General features: G+C 42.4%; 1 protein-coding gene across 1 annotated transcript in view; it reads right to left on the bottom strand.

Moving 5' to 3' along the window:
• Scg3 (secretogranin III) overlaps nucleotides 1-9,315 on the bottom strand; it is a 41,523-nt gene extending 32,208 nt beyond the window's left edge. The window contains exons 1-6 of the mRNA XM_028864972.2: nucleotides 9,110-9,315; nucleotides 8,413-8,465; nucleotides 7,725-7,770; nucleotides 7,415-7,630; nucleotides 1,948-2,090; nucleotides 664-813 (exon numbers count right to left, since the gene is read on the bottom strand). Coding sequence (XP_028720805.1) covers nucleotides 664-813; nucleotides 1,948-2,090; nucleotides 7,415-7,630; nucleotides 7,725-7,770; nucleotides 8,413-8,465; nucleotides 9,110-9,200 — 699 coding nt within the window. The 5' untranslated portion in view covers nucleotides 9,201-9,315. The remainder of the gene's footprint in view (nucleotides 1-663; nucleotides 814-1,947; nucleotides 2,091-7,414; nucleotides 7,631-7,724; nucleotides 7,771-8,412; nucleotides 8,466-9,109) is intronic.
• Between the last annotated feature and the right edge of the window lie 13,191 nt (nucleotides 9,316-22,506).

The following is a 22,506-nucleotide window of genomic DNA, read 5'->3' as shown; positions in this document are numbered from 1 at the left end:
CTGCAGGTGCTAGGGAGGGAGCTTTGGGTCTGGGCACCCTGGGAGAGGAAAATCAAAACCAAGGCAAGGGATCTGACACCCTCCTGTGCTCCATCTCTCCAGAACTATAAAGAGAACTGAAGGAGGAGGAAAAAGATCACAGTAGTTCTGTTGATTCCAAGAGGGAATTGCAGAGAGGAGTCCAGGAAGGGGAATAAGATTGAATGGCAAGCCCAGATGAAAGGTGACAGACAGGCTTCTGAACCAATGAGAAGGGGAAGGGGCAGGTGGAAGAGCACAGCCTAGAACAGAGGAAGGATAAGACTGGGGGTGTGAGGCTGCTGTGCAGAGGACTGAGCTATCCTCTCTCTCTCTCTCTCTCTCTCTCTCTCTCTCTCTCTCTCTCTCTCTCTCTCTCTCTCTCTCTCTCATACACTGGGAGTAGGTGATAACATTTATTGCAAATGAAAATTGAATATCAAAAAAGCTATGGAACCCTGGTTCCAGCACATCGGGATGGTGTAAATACTTGTATCATATGATATATGTTTCCAGTGTGCTAAAAATGATACATTTTCCAAATTTTATTTGGCATCAGGTAAGACACTAATTGTGCAGAAATACAAAAGCATACACACACACATGCCCATGCCATGAACACATTCCTAACACATTGGTACATACCACTTTCTCTGGTATTTTTCCAGCCTGATTCTCGGTCCTGCTTGTGGGTTTATCCAGGGCCTCCTCATAATTGTTGGCTTCTTTGGAGATCAATTTTTGTAAAGCCTCTGCTACTTCATCTTCCAGAGTATGTGCCTGACTTTCAGTGATCTGTTATAAAGAGACAAAGCATATATAGTTGCTATTCCCCTTCCTGGACATAAACAAACAGACACCTGAACTCGAGTTAAATCACTTCTTGGCCTTTTGGCTAAGATAAAATGCAAACCCCAGTTGAACATACAGGCACCATGCAAGCTTCTGTAGTCCAAGCTTCCAATCCTATGAACTACGTTAAGGACCAGCATGGCACACTTACTCTAAGGGTACAGTAGTGGCAGGCAGGCCTTCATACTAGCCAACAGCTCTCTAATCAGACTTAAGACCTGCTCAGCAAAAGGGAAACCATGCCTGGTGTTGGAAACCGAGCTATCTATTCAGTGCTAGTGAAGTCATGGATATTGGGGGAGAATCTACAACCACAACTTTACAAAACTAACATAATCCCTAACAACAACCCAGACATTTGTCCTTACACCCACAGATAAGTGCAGTCTTCACTCCTAATCAAGGACACTTCTCTTGCAACAGCCAATCCTTTCCTTTGCAGGCTGTGACCGTGACTGCCCAGCACTCCAGGAAGAAGTAGGCTACTCATGCAAACTGTCTGTGCCACTTGCTGAAACCCTACGGATGCTTCCTTAGAGAGACACCAGAAGGATGCTGCTCTACAGCTTCAGGTCCCATGGTTGGTTACATGACCCTTGTGACTGCAAAGTAAGAACCTCAGTAAAACCTGCTTTGGCTGTGTCAGGGCTGAGCAGCCAAGTTGAGACCCGGGGAGCTTCAGTTGCTCAGAGTTCCTCAAACACACCCTGCAAGCCTCTGCTGGTGTTATTTCTGGCTTTGCCACACACATCCTCTGCCTCCGCTGGTTATATCCTGACTTCCCTTCTCAGCTCATTTCAAACACCTCTTCCTCCGAAACCTGTCCTGACTTCCAACTGGGCACATGCCATTCTCTGGCAAGCTGCAAAGCTCATATGACTCTCAAACAGCTTGTGTGACGGGTGCGTGTGCTTATCTGGCTCTTCTGATGAACTCACGGGGATCCTTTGGAGCCCAGTACCAAGTTGGTGCCCCATGAACATTCGGTTACTGGAATTACGAAGACACTGCAGAGTCTAAGTACTAAGAAGACACTGGGTTCTAAGAACTCAGTTTGCTCTCATGCAAACAACTTACTAGCCCGAGATTCAGCAGTTTAGAAACAATCTTGTCAAACACTCCTCTGTCGTTCTCCTCATAAATCCTGGTAGCAATTTTGTGGACAATGTCTTCAGCAGTTAAAGGAGTTCCATCCAGTTGATGAAGGCCATCTGGGTCATCTACACAGAGCAAGTACAGCTTCACATCATGGCGAGTACAGACCTAGTCTATGCATCATAAGTTTTGAAATACTTAAACATTTTTTATTATATTCATTAATCATTTACTCATTTATCATTCATCTATTTAGAGATAGTGTCCTACTATGTCACACTGGCTGACTTGGAACTTTCAGCAATCCTCTAGCTTTTGCTTCTCCAGTGCTGAAATTACAAGCATGGACTGCCATGGCTGGCTGCTACAGTACCCCTATGTAGCAAAGCTTAATGTTAAAGCTTAATGACAATAATAAAACCCAATCTCCAAAAGACAGGGAACTTATTTTATGAGCTTGGACTAAAAAGATTGAGATAAATCAGGAGATCTGCATAAACAACATTCAAATTTTGCAAAGAAGCCTGTGAATGTATGTCCTTAGTTTTCCTGGGAATTCGTTTGGCAGCACAACTTCAGGCTAAAGCAAGGCATCATTCTGAGTGAGGAAATGGGGCTGCGTGGGATGCTTCACTCCTGCAATGCTAGCCCTTGGGAGCCCGAGGCAAGAGGCTTGCCATAGGTGTGAGGCTAGGCTGGACTACAGAGAGCGAGACCCTGTCTCAAATGAAACGAAACAGACTCAAACTCTCAACAACAAGAACGACGAGGATGACAATGACATCCAATACCGTGAGGGAGAAAGGGGCTGAGGGCAAGGACGCCTTGTTCAAGCCATACAAGAATCCCAGAGATCTATACCGCATTGGACAGACCCAATTTCCAAAGCGTAACTCTCCCCATCACATAGATGCAGATGGGAAAGACCGGTAGTTTAGCCTAGTGATATCTCTTGTTCTCTATACAACCCTGGATCACTGTGGAAAATAATAAGGGTATTGGGCTCTGTGCTTAGCTCAGTGGTAGAATGCTTGCCTAGCCTTTGTAAAGCCCTGGGTTAGAGTCCCAGTACTGAAAAAAAAAATAAAACAAGCGAATATGAATAAGGGTATCTTCAATTTGATTTTAATGGAGTTGTAAGGAGCAGATGAAATAAGATGTTAAATGCACCTTTTGAATCAATCAGTAGTATATGGAAGAGTGTGCTATTGTAATTATGCATAGTGGATTTAGATTTTTAAGGAAAGGAATTGTGATTATCTTCTGGAGAAAATGGAAATTGAATTCCTTGTCAGATATGTTGTAAATAATGCTTTTATTTTTCTTTTGAGATAGGGCTTCATTGTGTAGGCTGGCTTTGAACTCACAGAGATCTGCTTGCTTCTGCCTTCAGAGTGCCGAGATGAAATGCATGTACCATTATGCCCAGCACTATGAATATAATCTCTATCATTTTCCCTCAAAGAAAGAACAACTTAGTTTCATCCCAATTCTGCTCTTTTCTTCCAAGGCCCTCCGGGATTTGGCCAGGGAATTTCTCCCATGGCATGGCCTTTCCTCTAGACTATGGGGACGGTGGCATCTGCAGCCTCAGGCAGACACCTTCTCCTGCTTTTGGACACAGCCTTGTTAAGATGAAAGGCTGAGTTCTTGCTCAGCTGCGAGCCCTTTGAGACCCAAGTGCCAGGGTGACAAGAATCATAAAATTAGTTCCCCTCTTGTCTGGTTGGAAGTCGAGTTCTTCATCTTTTTCTCAGGAGCGCAGCCTCTCTATCACTTCGGCCTGAAATTTCCATTTGTGGGTTGCAAGCCAGGCCCTGGGGACTTGTCTTCCGCCTCTGCAGAGGTGGAAGAATTTACTTCCCTCTCCGCTTCTCCCTTAGGATCTGAGGAAGAAAGAATGTCGGCCGCCTGCGGAAGCTGGAAAAGAACCTAGATGACTGTTTTTCAGCTCATTTACTCCCCAACGGGGAGAATGCTGGTAACTCGGAAGAAATGTCTTCCTCCTCTGCTGCCGCGGCCAGCTCTCTAGCCAGGAACTCAGATCTCCCACTGTGGAACTTTGAGAGCTGCAGTTAAAAGTGAAGCACTTGGCCATTGCACTTACCTTCCACCGGTTTCCCCCAAGCTCTTTGAAAATGAGAAGAATATCTCACGCTGATTTCCCAGCTGCGCACAAAGGAGTGCTTTATGTTCCCTGTGTGAAGCCTCAGAAAGAAGCCAGCATGGATTCAAATTTTAAACCTTCAGGCAGCCACGGTGTTCTATACAGACATCAAAGGACGGTGCCCTGCCATTATCTTCCCTGTTATGGCTTGTATCCCTAATATCTCATTTAATACCTAGAATTCATTTCTCCAGTAACATTAAATCCAAGTCTTCATATGTGCCAGACACCAGAGGTAGAACGATGGCTGTATCTAGTATCTCATTTAACACTCAGAATTCATTTCTTCAGTCAAACTGAATTCAAGTCTTAATAGCTGCCAGACACTGGTAGAGTGATGATTGGGTTCAGCATGGTCCCTGGATGCACAGAGCTTGTTATCTAGTTCATAGCCCGCAATGTAGGAATTACACGATCAATTTCTGCTTCCAAACACACAAAGGAGCATAAATCACACAAGGAGAACTTGGCAAGACAAAATTTTGAATTTGGAGCTTCCTTAAAGACGGTTTGGGGTCTGAGAACATAGCCTGCCAAAGACACTCTCCCGCACTCTGCCTCCTGCACATCGCTAATGGTCTATTCGGATGTCTCAGTGGGTTCAGACTCGCTGGCTTTCTGGCTCTAGGATTGGTAGACTCTGAAAGGAAACTAGACCTTCATCCATAAAACATTCTCTTTAAGACCCTTGACTCAGTCTCCCTAGAATCTCAAGTAAAGTTAAAGTAAATCCTGGGATAAGCCTACAGTCACGAGGACCAGCCCTACAGTTGTAAACCTACGAGCCGGCAGTAAAGTGAATAATTTAAAAAGTAGCTGCTGGAGTTTGTGGTCAAGTCACAAGCAAATCCGTGTCTCTGCTGGTGCTTACAACCAGTGTGACTAATCAAATCAGGCAGATATTACATTCTTTTTTTACTTTATTAAACCAAATATTCTGTTCAACCAGAGTGATTAAATTTATTTTTTATGCAGTTATGCCCAGTGTCTATTTGCTTCTGGTCCACATACCTTAGGTTAAAAAGTAGATCCAAGATTTAAATTCCCCAAGTAGCAAAACATAAATCATTGCCTCTATCCACTCAACACATTTAAACTCTCCTCAGGCTATGATGTTCTGTGAAAGTCCTATTTAATTGGGAGTCGCACCCCCCCCAACCCCGAGATAATCAGCATAATTCTCTTGTTGCCATGAAACAAAATAAGGACAGAGAAGAAAGCCTGTACTCACTTCTAAGCACTCGTCTGCAGAATTGAAAATGTTCTCACTTCCTCAAGGCCTACTTACATCAGTTCACTTATTCCCTCACACATCCCTTCATTTCTTCACTTATTTATAGAATCGCGCAATGAATTAATGACTATTCAGGCACTGGCTCATAATGTCTCTGTTCTTGTGAGCTTTTCAGTGTAGTTTTGGATAAAGACAATCATAAGTGGTTACAGTCACAAATATAAAAGTTCAAACTACAGGAAGTTCAGTGAAGGCAAGGGGCAAAATGTCTATTGGATCATGGATGCTAGACAAACCTGGAAGTGTTTGACAGTAACTATGAAGACAGGAACTATATGAAGGATTTTGGTTTTGGTCCTAAGAGAAATGCGAATCCACTAAAAGAGATTTATGGAAAATAAAGAAGGCACGCTCTGCTCATCACATGGAATCCCAGCATCTAGGTGGAGGCACAGGAGCCTCATGATCCAGGCTAGCCTAAGCTACATGCAAGGTTTTGGCTAAAGCAAACACAAACAAACAAACAAACAACACCAAAATAGCAAAACAAAACAAAAACCTAATGGCATGCTGGTCATGGTGGCACATGTTTGCAATCTCAGCAGTCAGAAAACTGAGTCAGGAAGATCATGAATTTAAGACCAGCTTAGGCTATATAGGAAATACTGTCTCAAAACAAAAACAAAACCAAAAGCCAAAAACCAAAAACTCTCAAGGGCTCTGTGGTTGTAGTTTAATGGCAGAGTGATTAACCGCCTAGCATGCATGAGGCCCCAGGTTTGATACTGAGCACTCCCTGCAAAGAACGGCATGCATATATTTCAGTATTTTATATTTGTAAATTAAAAAGTCCACTACAGTTGTCACATCAAGAATAGATTGAATAAAGCTGGAGTGGTTGCTGGGAGATCTGTAAAAGATTTGATTGTAGTTCAAATGAGACATGATTGAGTATTGGGTAAGGATAGTGGAGATTGAGAACAGTAGTTTTTTTTTTTTTTTTTTTTTTTTTTTTTTGAGACAGGGTTCTCTGTGTAGTTTTGGTACCTGTCCTGGATCTCTCTCTGTAGACCAGGCTGGCCTCTCACTCACAGAGATCCGCCTGGCTCTGCCTCCCGAGTGCTGGGATTAAAGGCGTGTGCCAGCTGAGAACAGTAGTTTTTTTTTTTTTTGTAAAAATATGGATGATAACTTGGGAAGCAAAATGAATAAGTTTTGAAAGATTAGGATTGAAGAGGCAAGAAAAAAAGACAAATAGTTCAATCCTAGATTTTTGTCCTGCAAAAAAGGATAAATATCAGCAGAAAAGGAAAGATCTTTTGAAGAGGACTTGTGAGGAGGACAGAGGTCATGAGTTGACTCTGGTATATATTCAGTTTTCTGTGGACCTGAAATTTCTAAGACAAGATATTAAGTAGGGAGAAAATTGGTCTAGAGCCCAGAGAAGTCTGGGTTAAAACTGAGATGTAGAATGGCTAGATGAACAAGGGTAGGATGAGGAGATGGTCAAAAGAGAATAGTGGACATCTCACCATGGGGGGGCATATTTTATTCATCTGATTATTTGAAGAAGTAATATTTTACTTGTAATAGTTATTAAAATAAACAGAAATGGTAAAATGGATTTAATAATGTAAATACAGATACCAGATTTTAAAATTTTTCAAAGCATCAGTAAGGAAACTTATCATCATCATCATCACTTTTATCGCTTTCTTTTTTTTTTTTGATGGAGTCTGGCTGGCCTGGTACTTTATGTAGCCCAGACTGGACTTAATCTTGTGACAGTTCTGTTGCTTCAGCACCCTGAGTGCTGGGATGACAGGTGAGAGCCACTCATTAAGGGGAAAAATTGAGGCTCTAGAGTGGTTGGTTTTTTTTTTTTATATTACCAGTAAATGCTGGCTTTATGTCAGCTTTGGACTTGACAAATGAAAGGTTATGAGCATATTAGATATATTTTGAAAGTATGTGACCTTTTCTTAATATGTAATGAAAAAATCAAAATGAGGGAAAAAAGGTAGCAAAGCATCTTTTAAATCCTTTACCTTGAAATTTATGGTCCAGTCCACTCTTAGTAGAATCATACTCATCAACCAGCTTTCGATTTTTAGTTGAATCAACATCTTCCACATTCAATTTGTTACCAAACGAGGACCTTCTTATGGATTGTTTTTCTTTCTCAAGTTTTTCCTTTTCTGTTATTGCCCTTAGCAGGTTCAAGTTATCAACAGAAGAATAATTGCTTTCACTTGGTTTGCTTTCTGGAAGAAAAGTTCCAAGCCCAACACATCCATTTTAGTTTAGAATCCTGTGACCTACATTATTTAACTGAACAGCAGTGTGATTTCCTTTTACCTGGAGGGTATGTCTTTTTAATCTTGTCTGCTTCTGCCTCCGCAATCTGTGAAAAAACAAACAAACAAACAAACAGGAGACAGACCTCATTTTAAACCATTGCTTCACAACTTACCAAGTATACAACAAGCCAAATGATTTAATCTCTATGAGATTTAGTTTTGTTAGTAAAATGAAGGTATAAAGCACTGCTACAAGGATTAAATGAGATAAAACAAAGGGCTGGTGTACTTTAAGTATTAATTCCTTTCTCCTGTAATATTGACAAAAGATAAATCTTCAGCTAAGCTTGGTGGCATGTGCCTATAATCCCAGCATTCAAGAGGATAAGGCAGGAAGATCAAGGGTTGTAGGCCAATCAAGATTACCCAGCAAGATTTTGTCTCAAACAAAACAACAAAATAAACGACACAGCACTTCAGTAAATTAAGCAATCTTATGAGTGGGTACAGTATTGATCTTGCTGGTTATCATCATGTGGATGCTCTATATATTATACAGAACTCAAGGTACATAACTTTGAGAACATGTCATTATTGAAATTAGATTTCTCATCTTAATTTTTGTCAATTTTTATTAATCTCCCAGAGTTTGTAAATTCAAAATGGCCAAAATATCACAACATAATTACAATAAATGATAATGAGAATAAAACGACAAAGCAGTTATCATTTCACATCTGACCTACCTGTTCATTCAAAGGTCTTTCTGCACTTAATTCTCTATTATGCAGAGGTTTGTCTAGAATAAATACACACAAATATAAATTTAATTGTACATCTTGGTGGTAAGATATGTTTCTTGCTAAAATAAACACAGTGAAAAAAACTTTTGGAGAAATAATTCTGGGTGGTTATGAAATAAAGTGTATGTTAGCAAGATTATCAGTTGTATACATGATGAGTATCAATGTTGCTATGCTTATTATATTACTGCATTTCCTGAGTTAAATGCAATCACACTTTCGTTTTCTGATCAGAAATTTAACATATAATTCTAATTCTTGGCTTATTAACTCTTTTCAATTAGAAATACTAAAATTTGATGACCATTGCTGGCACATTAAAGGAGATCACAATATCCTGCATGTGTAATGAATAGATTACCTTAGGAAAACATTCCAAACCACTTTAAGAACAAGCACTTGCACCCTTTTCCAAAATAAGATCCTTATAAATAGCCCATGTTATTGCTCTATTATTTAAAAAGTGAAGCAGAAAAATCCATCTTCGTTCTCTGAAGTCAAAACGATTCTGCCAATACGCAGGGATAAGATCTGGTTAGAAAAACTAGGCAAAGCGATTTAGAGCTCACAGGTCACGCCGAGCTTTATCTTTGCTGGGCCAAATGAAAGAGAGCTCAGAAGTAGAGAAATGTCCACTTACCTTGGCTGCCTTCGGGTTTGGGAAAGGCTTGAATTGGGCCGCTATGGAGCACCAACACCAGTATCCAAGAGCCGGTCCAAAGGAACCTCATTCTTCTTTGCTCTTCAGCTCTCTGTTGGCAAGAGCCTGGCGCTGGGCCCCTGAGCTGTAGCTTTTGTTATGAATGAGAAGGGGAGTAAGAAGCTGGCAGGGACCGGAGCCTGGACGAGGGGAGGGAAAGGAGGGAGCCTGGACGAGGGGAGGGAAAGGAGCTGGGCCGCTAGCGGTTGCTCAGGGCTGGAGAGGATGCTCGCCTTTGAGCAGGTGAGCAGGTGCAGCGGGCGCTGTCCGCTCCGCGGGTGCTGAAGTTCCTGCACGGGCGGACGCGGGCCTGGGCGTAGCTTTACTCCACTAGCTCCTGGAGAGGAAGTGAGGAGGAGGCGCATGCTCCATGCAAACCAGGGGCATGAGGATGGCGTCAGCGACCCAGAGCTACTCCAATCCCGCGGGAACGGAGAGGGGAGGGGCGACAAGCAGGCTAGCGTATTTTCCATGCCGCAGTCCTGGGCATATTCCTATGTCCGAGTTCAGCCGGATTGCAGGACGCTAGGCATGGTTGTTGTATCTCAAGGACTAAACGCCCTCTCTACTGTGAACCTGTCAAGGAGAAATGGATAATCTTGACTAATTTTGACTTGTGATTCTTTTGCAGTATCTGCTCCAAAGTCACTTACTGTTATACTCAAAAGGTATAATTCTATTATACCTATATAATTATACTCAGGAGATATAATTCTATTATACCTATATAATTATACTCAGGAGATATAATTCTATTAAACCTTAGAAAGCCCTGCCTTTATATCAGTGTTGACATCCTCCTGATGTTTTTGCATCTCAGCTCCACAGGAGTCTTTTGATTGGGAAATTGTACGAATATTATTTCAAATAGATTGTGCATATAACTTCACTCTCGCAGATGGTGAGACAGAGAAGAAAAAAAAATCGTTGTCCCTCTAGGAGTGAGAGTCCTCACTAGTCAGGGAGATGAGCAGAAATACTCGGTTTTGTTCTCCTTATCCCAACGAAGTAGGAAAAATTAGTTCTCTTTCGTGACGTTCTTGCATGGATCTCATTATACCTGAGGATCTCGATGTTTGGGGAATCCTTTGAGAAAAGTGAAAGCCATGAAAAACATTCCTCTCCTCATAAGCAAGTCAGAGGGGTGCTTTCTATAAACCAAGAATATCCCCGAAGCCTGAGGTCATTGCCTACAACTTACTGTCCAAAGACTTTTAAGTGGTGAATACAAACAGCATAATGTGAGCAGGGTGCTGAGCAAGCTCTTTAGTCTGATTTTTAAGCAGAACTTGGATCTTTTCCTTTCAACTGCAGCCTGCTGGGAACCCAGTTGAATAATGACCACAAAGCAGGATCCAGACAATCAGGCCTTTGATTTCTGCATCTTCCCTTTCAAGGACCAAGTTACTTATTTAAATACCCCCAAACAAACAAACAAACAAATCCACTGACAAACAAATTTCCCTCTTTCTGGAGGTTTTGAGTTTAATGGTCCTGCAAGTTTTTCAGTTAAGAACCTAAAAGTCTTTTTGTCTCCATGTGAATCTTTTTTAAAAAACTGACATAAAATCTGAGGCTACAGAATACTTCCAAATCTAGCAGTTACTTCAAACCAAATAGGTCTTCCTTAATAGTGTATAACAGTATTATTATCCTAGTGTGCTGCAGTCTTAAAAATTAGAGCAGGGGCTGGAGAGATGGTTCAGTAGGTAAGAATACAGACTGCTGGTGCAGAGGACCTAGCGGCCACGTAAGTGCAGCTCACAACTGCTTGCAACTGCAGCTCCAGAGGATCTGACACCTTCTTCTGGCCTCTGCAGACAACTCATGTACACATACCTCCACATAGACACTCACCCATACAATAATTAAAATTTTGTTTAAATATTTAAAAACATTAGGTCGTATTTTAGAATAACAGCTGTGTGAAGAGTAATTTCTTTAGATCTTTGTTTCTTAAAATATAAATGCCAGCTTTGTTAACTGACATATCTATTCTATTTGTTATCGTACTAGATGGACACTTAACCTTGGAACATGTGATGATTCAGATTAGCTGAGTTATGGAGTAGGAAGGAACCACAGAGCGTGAATTAGTTTACACTCTTTAGTCTTATTATACATGATCGTACTGGAAAAGCATAGATTTGTAAATGGAGCAATCCTAATTTAATTCATGCATTTAATTTAGCAGATATATAGTAAGCACTTGAAATGTAGGAATGTACCAGGTCTTAAGATAGCTGTTTGTAAAATGACAAGATAACATTGGTTACTGCTGGTCTCTTGCCTCGTAAAGAGAAAACAAACAAACAAATAAAAACTCCAAAAACAAAAGCAAACTGTAGTGAAACCAACAACAAAACAACTATATAGTAGATAAGCTTCATGTGCAACATGATGTTTTTAGTTAAGTATAAGTGAGCAAACATACTGATCTCCTTTGTAAGTATAGAGTTCAAATGGAGTTCAAATAATGGAATTAATGACAAGGCAAGGTGTGGTTGTTTGAATAAAAATGACTTCCATAGGCCCATAGGGAGTGGCATTATTAAGAGGTGTGGCCCTGTTAAAGTAGGTGTGGCCCACTAGTGGAAGCCCATGAACTGTGGACTGGTGGCTGTGGTGACCCCATGGGACTGGACTAGGCCCTCTGGATACGGAAGGCGATTGTTTGGCTGGAACTGTTTGGGGGATACCCAGGCAGGGGGATCGGGATCTGTTCCTGGTCTATGGGCAGGCTTCTGGAACCCGGTGCCTGTGGTGTGACACTTTGCACAGCTTTGGTGCAGTGGGAAGGGGCTTGGACCGGCCTAGGTGTGCTGGGTTCTGCTGACTCCCCATGGGAGACCTCGATTTGGGGGATGTGGGGTGGCTTGGGAAAGAGTGCTGGGGGGTAGGAGGAGGGAGGAGGGAAGAGGGGGAATCTGTGGATAGTATGTGGAGTAAGTAGAAAATTTCTTTCTTTCTTTCTCTCTTTCTTTCTCTCTCTCTCTCTTTCTCTCTTTCTTTCTTTTTCTCTCTCTCTCTTCCTTTCTTCCTTCCTTCCTTCCTTCCTTCCTTCCTTCCTTCCTTCCTTCCTTCCTTCCTTCCTTCCTTCCTTCCTTTCTTTCTTTCTTTCTTTCTCTTTTTTTTTTTTTGGTTTTTCGAGACAGGGTTTCTCTGTGTAGTTTTGGTGCCTGCCCTGGATCTTGCTCTGTAGACCAGGCTGGCCTCAAACTCACAGAGATCTGCCTGCCTCTGCCTCCCGAGTGCTGGGATCAAAGGCGTGCGCCACCACTGCCCGGCTGAAAATTTCTTAATAAAGACAAATGAAAGAAAAAAAAATTAAAAAAAAAATTTTTAAAAAGTAGGTGTGGCCTTGTTGGAGGAAGTGTGTCACTGTGGGGTGGGCTTTGAGGTTTCAGAAGCTCAAGGCAGGCCTAGTTCCTCACTCTTTCTGCTGCTTGCCGATCCAGATGTAGAATTCTCAGCTACCTCTCCAGCACCTATCTGCCTGCATGCTGCCATGCTTCCCACCATGATGATAATGGACTGAACCTCTGCACTGTAAGCCAGCCCCAGTCAAATGTTTTCCTTGATAAGAGTTACTGTGGTCATGGTGTCTCTTCACAGCAATAGAAACTCTAAGACACAAGGTTTGGAAGAAAAATTATTTTGTTAATATTAAAAAAAGATTAAAATATTTCATTCTTATATGCAAAAGCATATAAACATTAAGTATTTTAAAAGTATGTTGAATTTGGAAGAGAGTAGCATGACCCAGATGATCATGGAAAGAGATGGAAAGAGTAGCATGACACACAGTGAGTCTGTCACTGTGGCCTGTGTGTGTCTTTCAGCACACAAGTGGATAAACTGTCACATGAGATGCTTTTTGAGCTGTGAGTCTTGAAGATGGAGATATCTACCTTATCTGGTGGCACACACCTCTAATCTCAGCACTCAGGCAATGGGGGTAGTAGGATAAGGCTTAAGGTCTTATTACATTGCAAGTTCAAGGCCAGCCTGGAATACATGAAGCTCTGTCTCAAAAAATAAACCAACAGCATGAAAATAGGTAGAGACAGTTAGAAGATAGGCCTACTTATTATAGAAAAAGTATGATATTAGTTATTATTAAGTGATTGTTATATTGGCCATTATTATGTATTTTATTATAGAAGATATCAAATATAAAAGTAAACTATATGGAAATGAGCATCATGAATCTGTTGCCCAACTTCAGTAATTATAAACTCATGATTTCTTGATGTTTGAATTCCCAGCCACTTACTATACATAATGAATTAATTACCCATAAGAGCCATAAACTTCATTTCATCCATGAATATATCAGTGCATTTATCTAAAAGATAAAGATTATCTTTCCAACATTATTGTAGCATCTTAAACGAACCTCACGAGAATAATACTGCTTTAGTATCATCAAATATCTAGAGTTTAAATTTCCTTATAAGTATTTTTACAGTTGGCTTGCTTGTACTGGTACTGAAACAAGACTGTTCACTGCATTTGATGGCATGTGACAGGGGAAATTTTCTAAAAATATAAATAAACAAAAGAGGGGGCAATAAGAATCATATGGTCACCCATTCATCTGGTAGAGATAACAATTGGTAAGTAGAACATGCTTTTTTTTTTTCTAAGAAAATATTTTGAATGAATATTTGTAAACCTGTGCCTCTTGCTTTAAATATATTCTCACATATCTGTCCTTTCTATACAACCAAAGTTGCTGAAGTTATTGATGATTTACTAGCTTTTCACACAGTATCTGGAAATCCACTTGTTCATTTAAATTAAGGAAGCAATAGAAGGTTGCCCACTTATTATTGGTTTCCAAGTGCTGAAACTATGCTGGTTGTCCCAGCTCAGAGGACCGTGACACCGTCAGCATGGTTCCCTGATCAGCATTTTCATTAAGAACGAGTCTTCTTTCCAAGGAGGTATTCAAGAAAGGCCCAAGAATAGAGCGTCTGAGCTGTTAAGACACTCAAAGCTGCAGAGTGATGGGAATGGATCTGTCACTGTGAGAGGAAATGACCCGGGGTGCTCACTCTTGAGAGGGCTAATGGTCCAGTGCAAAGGAGAAGTAAATGTGGGGTCTGGCAGTGTGCCATCAGAGGAGAGAGATGTGATAACCAAACATAATGCAGCAAATAGCATGACTAATGCGGTCAAGAAAGGGGAAATGGAAAAAGAATATAAACAAATAAACTAGCTCAAATGGACGAACACCGTAGGCCACCTACACGTGGAAAGTTCCAGGACCGAATGTGAGAGTGGGTGGCAGGAGAAGGCGGTTGCACAGGAAACTTTCGTGGTTCACTTACTTTGTGCTGTGGTTGAATGAGATTAAGCTAATAGCCCAGCTCAGGGACTGTAGGGGGAAGATGTGAGGCACTGTGGATGCTCCCTCTAGAACCACAAGGAAGAACAGTTTCCCAGAATGAGTCAGAGTGAGAGCGAAGGCAAGCACGACGTCAGGTGCTCTCCATCTTCTGATTTTTAAAACATTATTTAAAACACATATACAATACAATATTAAAACAGATCAAACAGAACTGCGTGGAAGAACCACTTTGCCCATTGACATTGATTCCCAGCACAAAGTGTGCCTTTCTCTCTGCATTTTTGTGTAGGCACAATTATAGGTAGAGATTTATCATGAAGTCTATTTCCCATCATCCTTCTGGTGGGTGCCTGGCTGGAATTTTAGTCCTTTTGATGGGCAGTTTAGAAGACCTTGAATTTTTAACACAAGTATGCCCTAACTTTGTGACAAGAAAGTAAAGCAGTATGGTCTATGTAAATACTTGTGTATATAGGACAGTGTTTTATATTCCATTACATTTCAGGCAGCTGTAAACTGTTTTCTTATGAGCTGTGAAGATGCTTTGTGATCAGATCAGCAGAAGGGAAATCAAAACCAGTAGACTGGTGCTTTGGTCTTCTCTGACATGAAGCTACTGTGTGAGTGGTGTTGGAAACGGTCTCCAAAGCACGTTGTTTTTGCTTAATAGTTCCTTTTTTTTATTGTGACATTCTTGATGGAAGGAGTGAACCAGGACTTGTTTATTTATCTCAGGGCCTAGCATACACTGGAAAGGCAGATGGGATCTTACTCATCGCAGCACAAAGGACTTGACACCTTTCTGTTAAGTCATTTATTTATTCACTGGAAGTGGCCAAACTTCCCCAGCTCCCCCTAAGCCCTTCCTGTCTTTGCCCTTTCCAGGGATGACGATGCCAAGTGGTTGCTGGCATGCTTGGAGTGGGCTAAAGCACCTCAGATGCCCTCGGGTCAAAGCCCCCGTGCACTCTGGCGGCCTCCGTGGCACCAGAAACTGGAATCAGGGCATGGTTCTAGTTCAGTGGTGCAGATACGGAGCTTAGAGTGAGTGAGAAATAAGAGTACAGGCTGGGTGTGATGGTTATTTTTGGTTGTCAACTAGACACACCTGGAATTAACTAGAACCCAAGTGGCTGGGTATACCCGAGAGGGATTTTTCTAAATTAAGTAATTTGAAAGATCCATTTCATATCTCTCTCTCTCTCTCTCTCTCTCTCTCTCTCTCTCTCTCTCTCTCTCTCTCTCTCTCTCTCTCTCTCATCTATCTATGTTTTTCTGAGACGGTTTCTCTGTGTAGCCCTGGCTGTCCTAGAATTCACTTTGTAGACCAGGCTGGCCTCAAACACAGAGATCTACCTGCTTCTGCCTCCCGAGTGCTGGGATTAAAGGCATGCACCACTACAACCCGTCTGCAAAGACTTACTTTTAATCCAGTTCTTTTGAGGAGGGAAGATCCACCTTTAATCTGGTCCACACCTTTTGCTGGCAGTCTAAAAGAAAGGATGTGGAGGAAGTAAGCTTGTTCTCTTTGCTTGCTTGCCCTCACTCTCTCTGGCAAGTCTATTCCTTCACTGGCATTAAAGCCCACTTCTTTGGGATTCTAGCATATACTAAAGACCAGCTGAGATACCCCGCCTCATGGAGTGAACAACTACTGGGTTTTTGAATTTTCCATTGGTAGACAACCATTGTTGGACTAGCTGGACTAGCCATTCTAAAAAATCTATCTATCTATCTATCTATCTGTCTATCTATCTATCTATCTATCTATCATCTATCTATTCATATTCATGCTATAAGTTCTGTTCCTCTAGAGAACCCTGACTAATACATTGGGTTTGTGTCCTGTAGAGTCTAGCCTTGGAGGATCTTGTAAAACACAGTTTTGTGTTGCTTAATGACAAGGTAGGTTCTGAGAATTGTGTCACAGGGTGATCATCATCGAAGATACTTCCACAAGCCAAGGAGGCTATGCTGTCACTGTGCTATATATGTGGCTACCACCTTCTGGAATCCATTTTTTGACCAAGGGGTTTTTATGCTGTACATGACTACTGAGGATCTTCACAAGATATTGACCCGGCAAAGTGCATTCAGCTTGTAAACTCAGGCCATTCTTGATTTCTTAGCTAGTGTGTTGACCAGGTTGGCACCAAGAAAGCTACCACAAACCATTAGGACTATTTGTCAGGATCCTATGGATTTCTAATGAGAGAATGCATCAGAACTTGACCTCTTGGTTCTGGAAAGCACCAATCTCAGGTTTGTGCGAAACTGAAGCTCAACCACTGCGTTGAGGTCATCCTTCCCCATCTGACTTCCTCATCTGAGGTCAAGCAGAGGACAAGGTAGAGGTGCACACCACACAACTCATTCATGTCTGGGAGGATTCAGGTTAGTAACCCTCGAGTGTGGCAAGACTAACTGAGTACCCCAAATAAGAGTCTTAGAGGGCCAACAAGATGGCTCAGTGGGTAAAGGCACTTGCCACCAGGGCTGATGACCTGAGTTTAATTCCTGGGATCCACATGGGAGAGAGAGAGAGAGAGAGAGAGAGAGACAGAGAGAGAGAGAGACAGAGAGAGAGACAGAGAGAGACACAGAGAGACACAGAGAGACAGACAAACAGAGAGACAGAGAGACAGCTGACTCTACATGAATTTTCATCGCGCGCGCGCATGCGCGCGCGCACACGTAAGAGCCCAAAGAAAATATTGTTCTCTAGGCCCCATGTGACAGGAGCCAGATGACACAGGCTTGGAGCATGAGTCATTTATAACTCATGGTTACCATGAATGATGATGGACAAGTAGCAATTAGCAAATCCCAAAGGTGGGCACGACTAGACTTATGGTAAGTAGTATAGAGTGGTCACCACTTCAGGGGCCTGAAACTAAGAACCAGAGCTCAGAGTTGAGGAGGAAGGGACATTCTAAGAACTAGGAGGAAGGCCAGCATAGAAGAATTTCTGATTTGTTAGGCAGACATCTACAGTGGCTTTTTACACAGTTCTTCTAGCCTGCCTGGTTGTGCCTGCCCTAATCAAAGGAACTGAAATGGAGTATCCAGGGATGAATAGAAATAAGCACGGGTTTTTAAATGCTCACAGAACTCAAGGCAGATCTAAGCTGCTTACTTCTCTGGTTTTCTCTTCCCTCTTCCTCACCCTTTCCATCTCTATTTTTGAAAAAGGGTCTGGATATGTAGCCCAGGCTAATCTCGAACTCATGATCCTCCTGCTTTGGCCTCCCAAGTACTAGGGTTATGGGTATGTGCCACCATGTCTAGCAGATCTTAATCTCTTCTATTTCAGTTTTTAAGAGAATATCTTTTATTTATTCTTTGACAATTTCATACATGTAAAGAATTCATCTTCATAATATACACCCTCAACTCCCTCAGGAACCCCCAACTCCTCTTTCCCACTCCCACCAGACACCCCTAAGACTCCCCTCTCCACTTCTCCTCTTATCCCCCCTTTTTGGTTAATAGCCCACTGAATCCAACTGGTGCTGCCTGTTGGAATGTTGATGGATCGTGTGGACTGATCTTGTGCGGGCAACCACAGCTGCAATGTGTTCACGGGTGCAATGGCAAACCCCAAAGATGACATTCCACTTGTTTCTTTTATTTAGGGACGAGATGAGAGTGTCCACAGGATGAACTTCTCAGTTAAAGTTTGCATCTATGGATCCTGAAGGGGTCTAACTTTCTAATGTTTGGATTCCATGGGAGATTCAGGAAGCGGCTCAAAGAGCACGTCTCTCTAGAGGCCAGCCAGACCACAGACAGCAGCAGCAGGAGGCAGCTCGAATCTAATTGTATCTGCCCTGTTTGACCGTGAGCTAAGTCAGGGACTGAGGGGACCACATCCAGGTACAGAGAGGCTCCAGTGGACTAAAGCAGCAGGCGGCTCTTCCTTGCTTAGCTCCACGTTTGGTTGTCCTGGAGGTGGCTTCCCAAAAATTTCTTCAAAGAAAAATGATTCTGTAGAGGCTGACGAGACTCCAACTCAGCAGAACTAGAGCGTTGCCTAGAGCTGAACTCCTCAGTGGTTGGGAATGGCAGGTGAGGAGCCTCTCAGCTTCAGTCTGAGCCCCTCTTCGTCGCATGTGGATTTAATCTGTTTACCTGACTTTCAGGATCTGGAAGGAAATGAAGAAGAGCTGGAAACCTTGTCTAAGGAGTTGAGGCCACTTGGAGAGCAAAGGAGTAGAAGGATCTTTTAGGAAATCCACTCCTCCCCTCCTCATCACATCTCTTTCTCTGTGTGTATGTGTATGTTCATGTTCATGGTATGGGTGTGAATGAATGCACATACGTGTGGAGGCCAGAGGCCAATTTCAGATGTTCCTTAGGTGCTATTCATCTTGTTTATTGAGCTGCCGTCTCTCACTGGGACCCGGAGCTCACCAAGCAGGTTAAGCTGCTGGCCAGAGCTCCGGAGATCTGCCTGTATTCTCTCCAGTGCTGGGGTTATAAGCACCTGCCTTTTCCTGTCTTTTTCTTTTGAAAACACAGTTGCCCAAGATTGAACTTGGGTCCCCGCACTTATGCGGCAAGCATTTTACCAACTGAACCATCTCTCCAGCTCCCTTCTTAAGAAATCCTTAAGCTCTTTATATCACTGTGAGAAAAATCTAAGCCCTATTAAACATTATACGTGTTTTGTGTGTGTGTGTGTGTGTGTGTGTGTGTGTGTGTGTGTGTGTGTGGTGTGCATGCCACAGATGCATGTGGAGGTCTTAGGACTACTGTTCATGGGTGGAGAGAGAGGTAAGACTGTTCTTTCTCCTTTGTTCTCCCAAAGGTGTTCTGAGAAGACAATTGCATGTCTTTCTTAGTGGAAATGGAAATCAGTGGCTTTTTGGTGCTACAAAGCCCATCCTCCAGCTGTTCCCACTGCAACCCAGAATGTTTTAGCTGCCAACTCCCTGCAATTTCCAAACCAATAAGGAATTGGGCCATCATTTCTTTCTAGACAGTGTCAAGGTGTAATTAGGTAGAACTAATGATGCCTTCTGAGAACAGTGACTATTGGCTCTTCCCACTCCCAACACACGGAGCGATGGTTGGAGGAGCTTGTGTGAGTGCGTCTGGGCTCTCTCTAGCCTCATTATCTCCCACTCTCTCCCGGGCCCTAGAGCTCCAGCACTATCAACCTCTGATGATTTTACCATGGCCAGACAGGTCCTCACATGGAAGCTGTCACTGAGATTGCCTCTCTTGCTTGGAATGGCTCATTCTATTTCCTCCAAACCTGAAGTCAGATGTCAGCCCAGTGATAGGCTGAAGTTTCGCCCTCTTTTCTATCGTGTACCCCAACCCTTTATCTTGTTCCTCATCATGTGTCTCTTTTGAGCATCCTGTGTTATTCATCTCTTTCCAGAGTTCCTGTAACAGTACTCCTCATATAAATACTCACTGAAAACATTGAATGAACAAGTGAATGAAGCTCAGACTCGGGGCCCTCAGTCTTCAACCACTCACACTTTCTTCAAGTCAGTTCTGGATTTAAGCTTGTTGCTATCAGGCCCTCTCTTCCACAAGACCATCAGTCTATAGTTTAAAGCAACCAGCATGGACAGTGAGTACAGAAATCGAAGATGTTCACTCTGTCCTCAGGCTGCTGCAACCCCATAACCCCCCTTTTTTGCTGAAACTTGGGACTGTCAATCTTGTTCTTCCTTTGGTGTTGTGTGTGTGTGTGTGTGTGTGTGTGTGTGTGTGTGTGTGTATGTATGTTTCGTGTAGCATGGGCTGACCTTCCATTTGCTAAATAACTGAGAACAACCTTGACTCCTGATGCCTTGTCCCCATCAATGCACTGATTCCTTCCAGTGAGCTTGCATAAAACAGGCCCTCTCAATAGGAAACCATGGATCACATGGGGTTCCATAGAACCCTAACACTTAATACAAACAATTGACTACTACCGATGAATAGTGGAGAAAGGGGTCTTTGCCTTGTGTATATCCAGTTGTGAATCTACCAGGCTGTGATGGACAGTTCCTACCCACAGACTGCCCTAGTAAGATCCAGAGGAATACAAATGGAATAAAAAGATGTTAGTTCATGGAAGCGATTAGCAGGGATGTGGGCAATGTGGTCAGAGGAGAGCAGTAGGTGCCTGAATAAGGGAATGAAGGCAATCAGAAGCGCTATGTGAGCGTAGGATTATGGGATTGCACTGCCACACCTGTCTTGTTCTTCCTTCCACTGGTCACACTCCTCCTGTGCATGGCTAGCTCCTTTTCATCCTGGCAAATGTCCCCTCCTCAGAAGGAGGTTCCTGGATTAGCATCCCACTGGATTGTCTTCTATTACATCACCTACCCCTTTCTGACTTTGAATGAATCACAACCTTCACTGAAAACATTCCACACCCTGCTTCCTCCTCCAGACTATTCAAACTCTTTGCCGGAATGAACCTCGTTTCTTAGATTCCAACACTTGGGAGAAAGTCTCTCATACAGTAAGGGTCGGTGCTCACTGACTAATATTTTGAGCAATGCATAATAAGAGAAATAATTAAGAAAACTCTAGAAGAAAGTATGGCAAGAGTGTCTCATTAGATGTTAAATTACAATGCTAAAATATTTTGACCTTGGTACCACAATAAAAGGACACTGTAACCTTCTCTTAGAGAAGCCATACCCATGCTCTCAGGGCTGTCTTTGTTCCCAAACACCTTTCTCTACTCTTGTGCTTAAGCCTACATTAAAGTATCTTTATTAACTTTAGCCCTCGCCCGAAGAAAACAGTCCAGAAATAGAACTATTACAATAGCTTCCAAACTTGTTTTCCGGGGATATGGTAATTTAGTATTTGATACAAGTTGTATTTAAAGACTGTAGGGAAATATAATTATCTCATGAATGATGTCAGTATGATTAGCTAGCATCTTTTTTTAAAATAGCAAATATATTCTTCACACTTTCACTGAAATAAATTGTATTACAGATCAGGGATTTAAATGGGAAGACATGAAAAGTGCGTGAATACTTTTATAACCTTGAAAGAGAAATATTATTCTAAACATTTCAGATAGAAAATATTAGGAAGGGACCAAAGAAAGACTCAGTGGCTGGGAGCACAGTCCTCCTCTACCTCCCCTGAGGGCTGGGATTAATGGTGTATGCCACCACATCTGGTGTTGGAGCGTGCTTCACCATTGGAATCAGACTGGACATAAAATCGCTTCTTATTTTCTGCCTGGCATCAATCACATTGAAGATATAATACATTGTGGTACGGTATGCTAAAATGTACTTAAAACTATACTTGCGTATTTACATATTTGGCATATATTAAAATGGACTTAGTCCTAGGAAAATCTGTTGAAGGTAGTTGCCATTTCTTTCTTTTTTTTTTGTTTTTGTTTTTGTTTTTGTTTTTGTTTTTCGAGACAGGGTTTCTCTGTGTAGCTTTGTGCCTTTCCTGGGACTCACTTGGTAGTCCAGGCTGGCCTCGAACTCACAGAGATCCACCTGGCTCTGCCTCCCGAGTGCTGGGATTAAAGGCGTGCGCCACCATCGCCCGGCGGTAGTTGCCATTTCTTTAAACAATTTTTAGTTTCTACTTTTTAAAAAAGATTATATTATGTGCATGCTTATGAGTGTGTTGCCTGCATGCATGTATGTCTGTGTACCGTATGCATGCCTCGTTCCTAAATAGGCCAGAAGATGATGTCAGGTCCCCTAGAAGTGGAGTGACAGACTTGTGACCTGCCATGTGTGTGGTGGCAATCTTTGATTCCCTCCCTGCTCTTAACTGCTGAGCCATCTCTCTACCCTCGAATATTTATTTATTTATTTACTTATTTTGGGTTTTTCGAGACAGGGTTTCTCTGTGTAGTTTTGGTGCCTGTCCTGGATCTCACTCTGTAGACCAGGCTGGCCTTGAACTCACAGAGATCTGCCTGGCTCTGCCTCCTGAGTGCTGGGATTAAAGGCATGCGCCATTGCCACCTGGCACTTGA

Source organism: Peromyscus leucopus, chromosome 14 (assembly GCF_004664715.2).
Source record: "Peromyscus leucopus breed LL Stock chromosome 14, UCI_PerLeu_2.1, whole genome shotgun sequence".
NCBI lineage: Eukaryota > Metazoa > Chordata > Mammalia > Rodentia > Cricetidae > Peromyscus > Peromyscus leucopus.
Note: the sequence above shows the minus strand (reverse complement) of the source record. Positions and strands in the feature narration are given on the sequence as shown.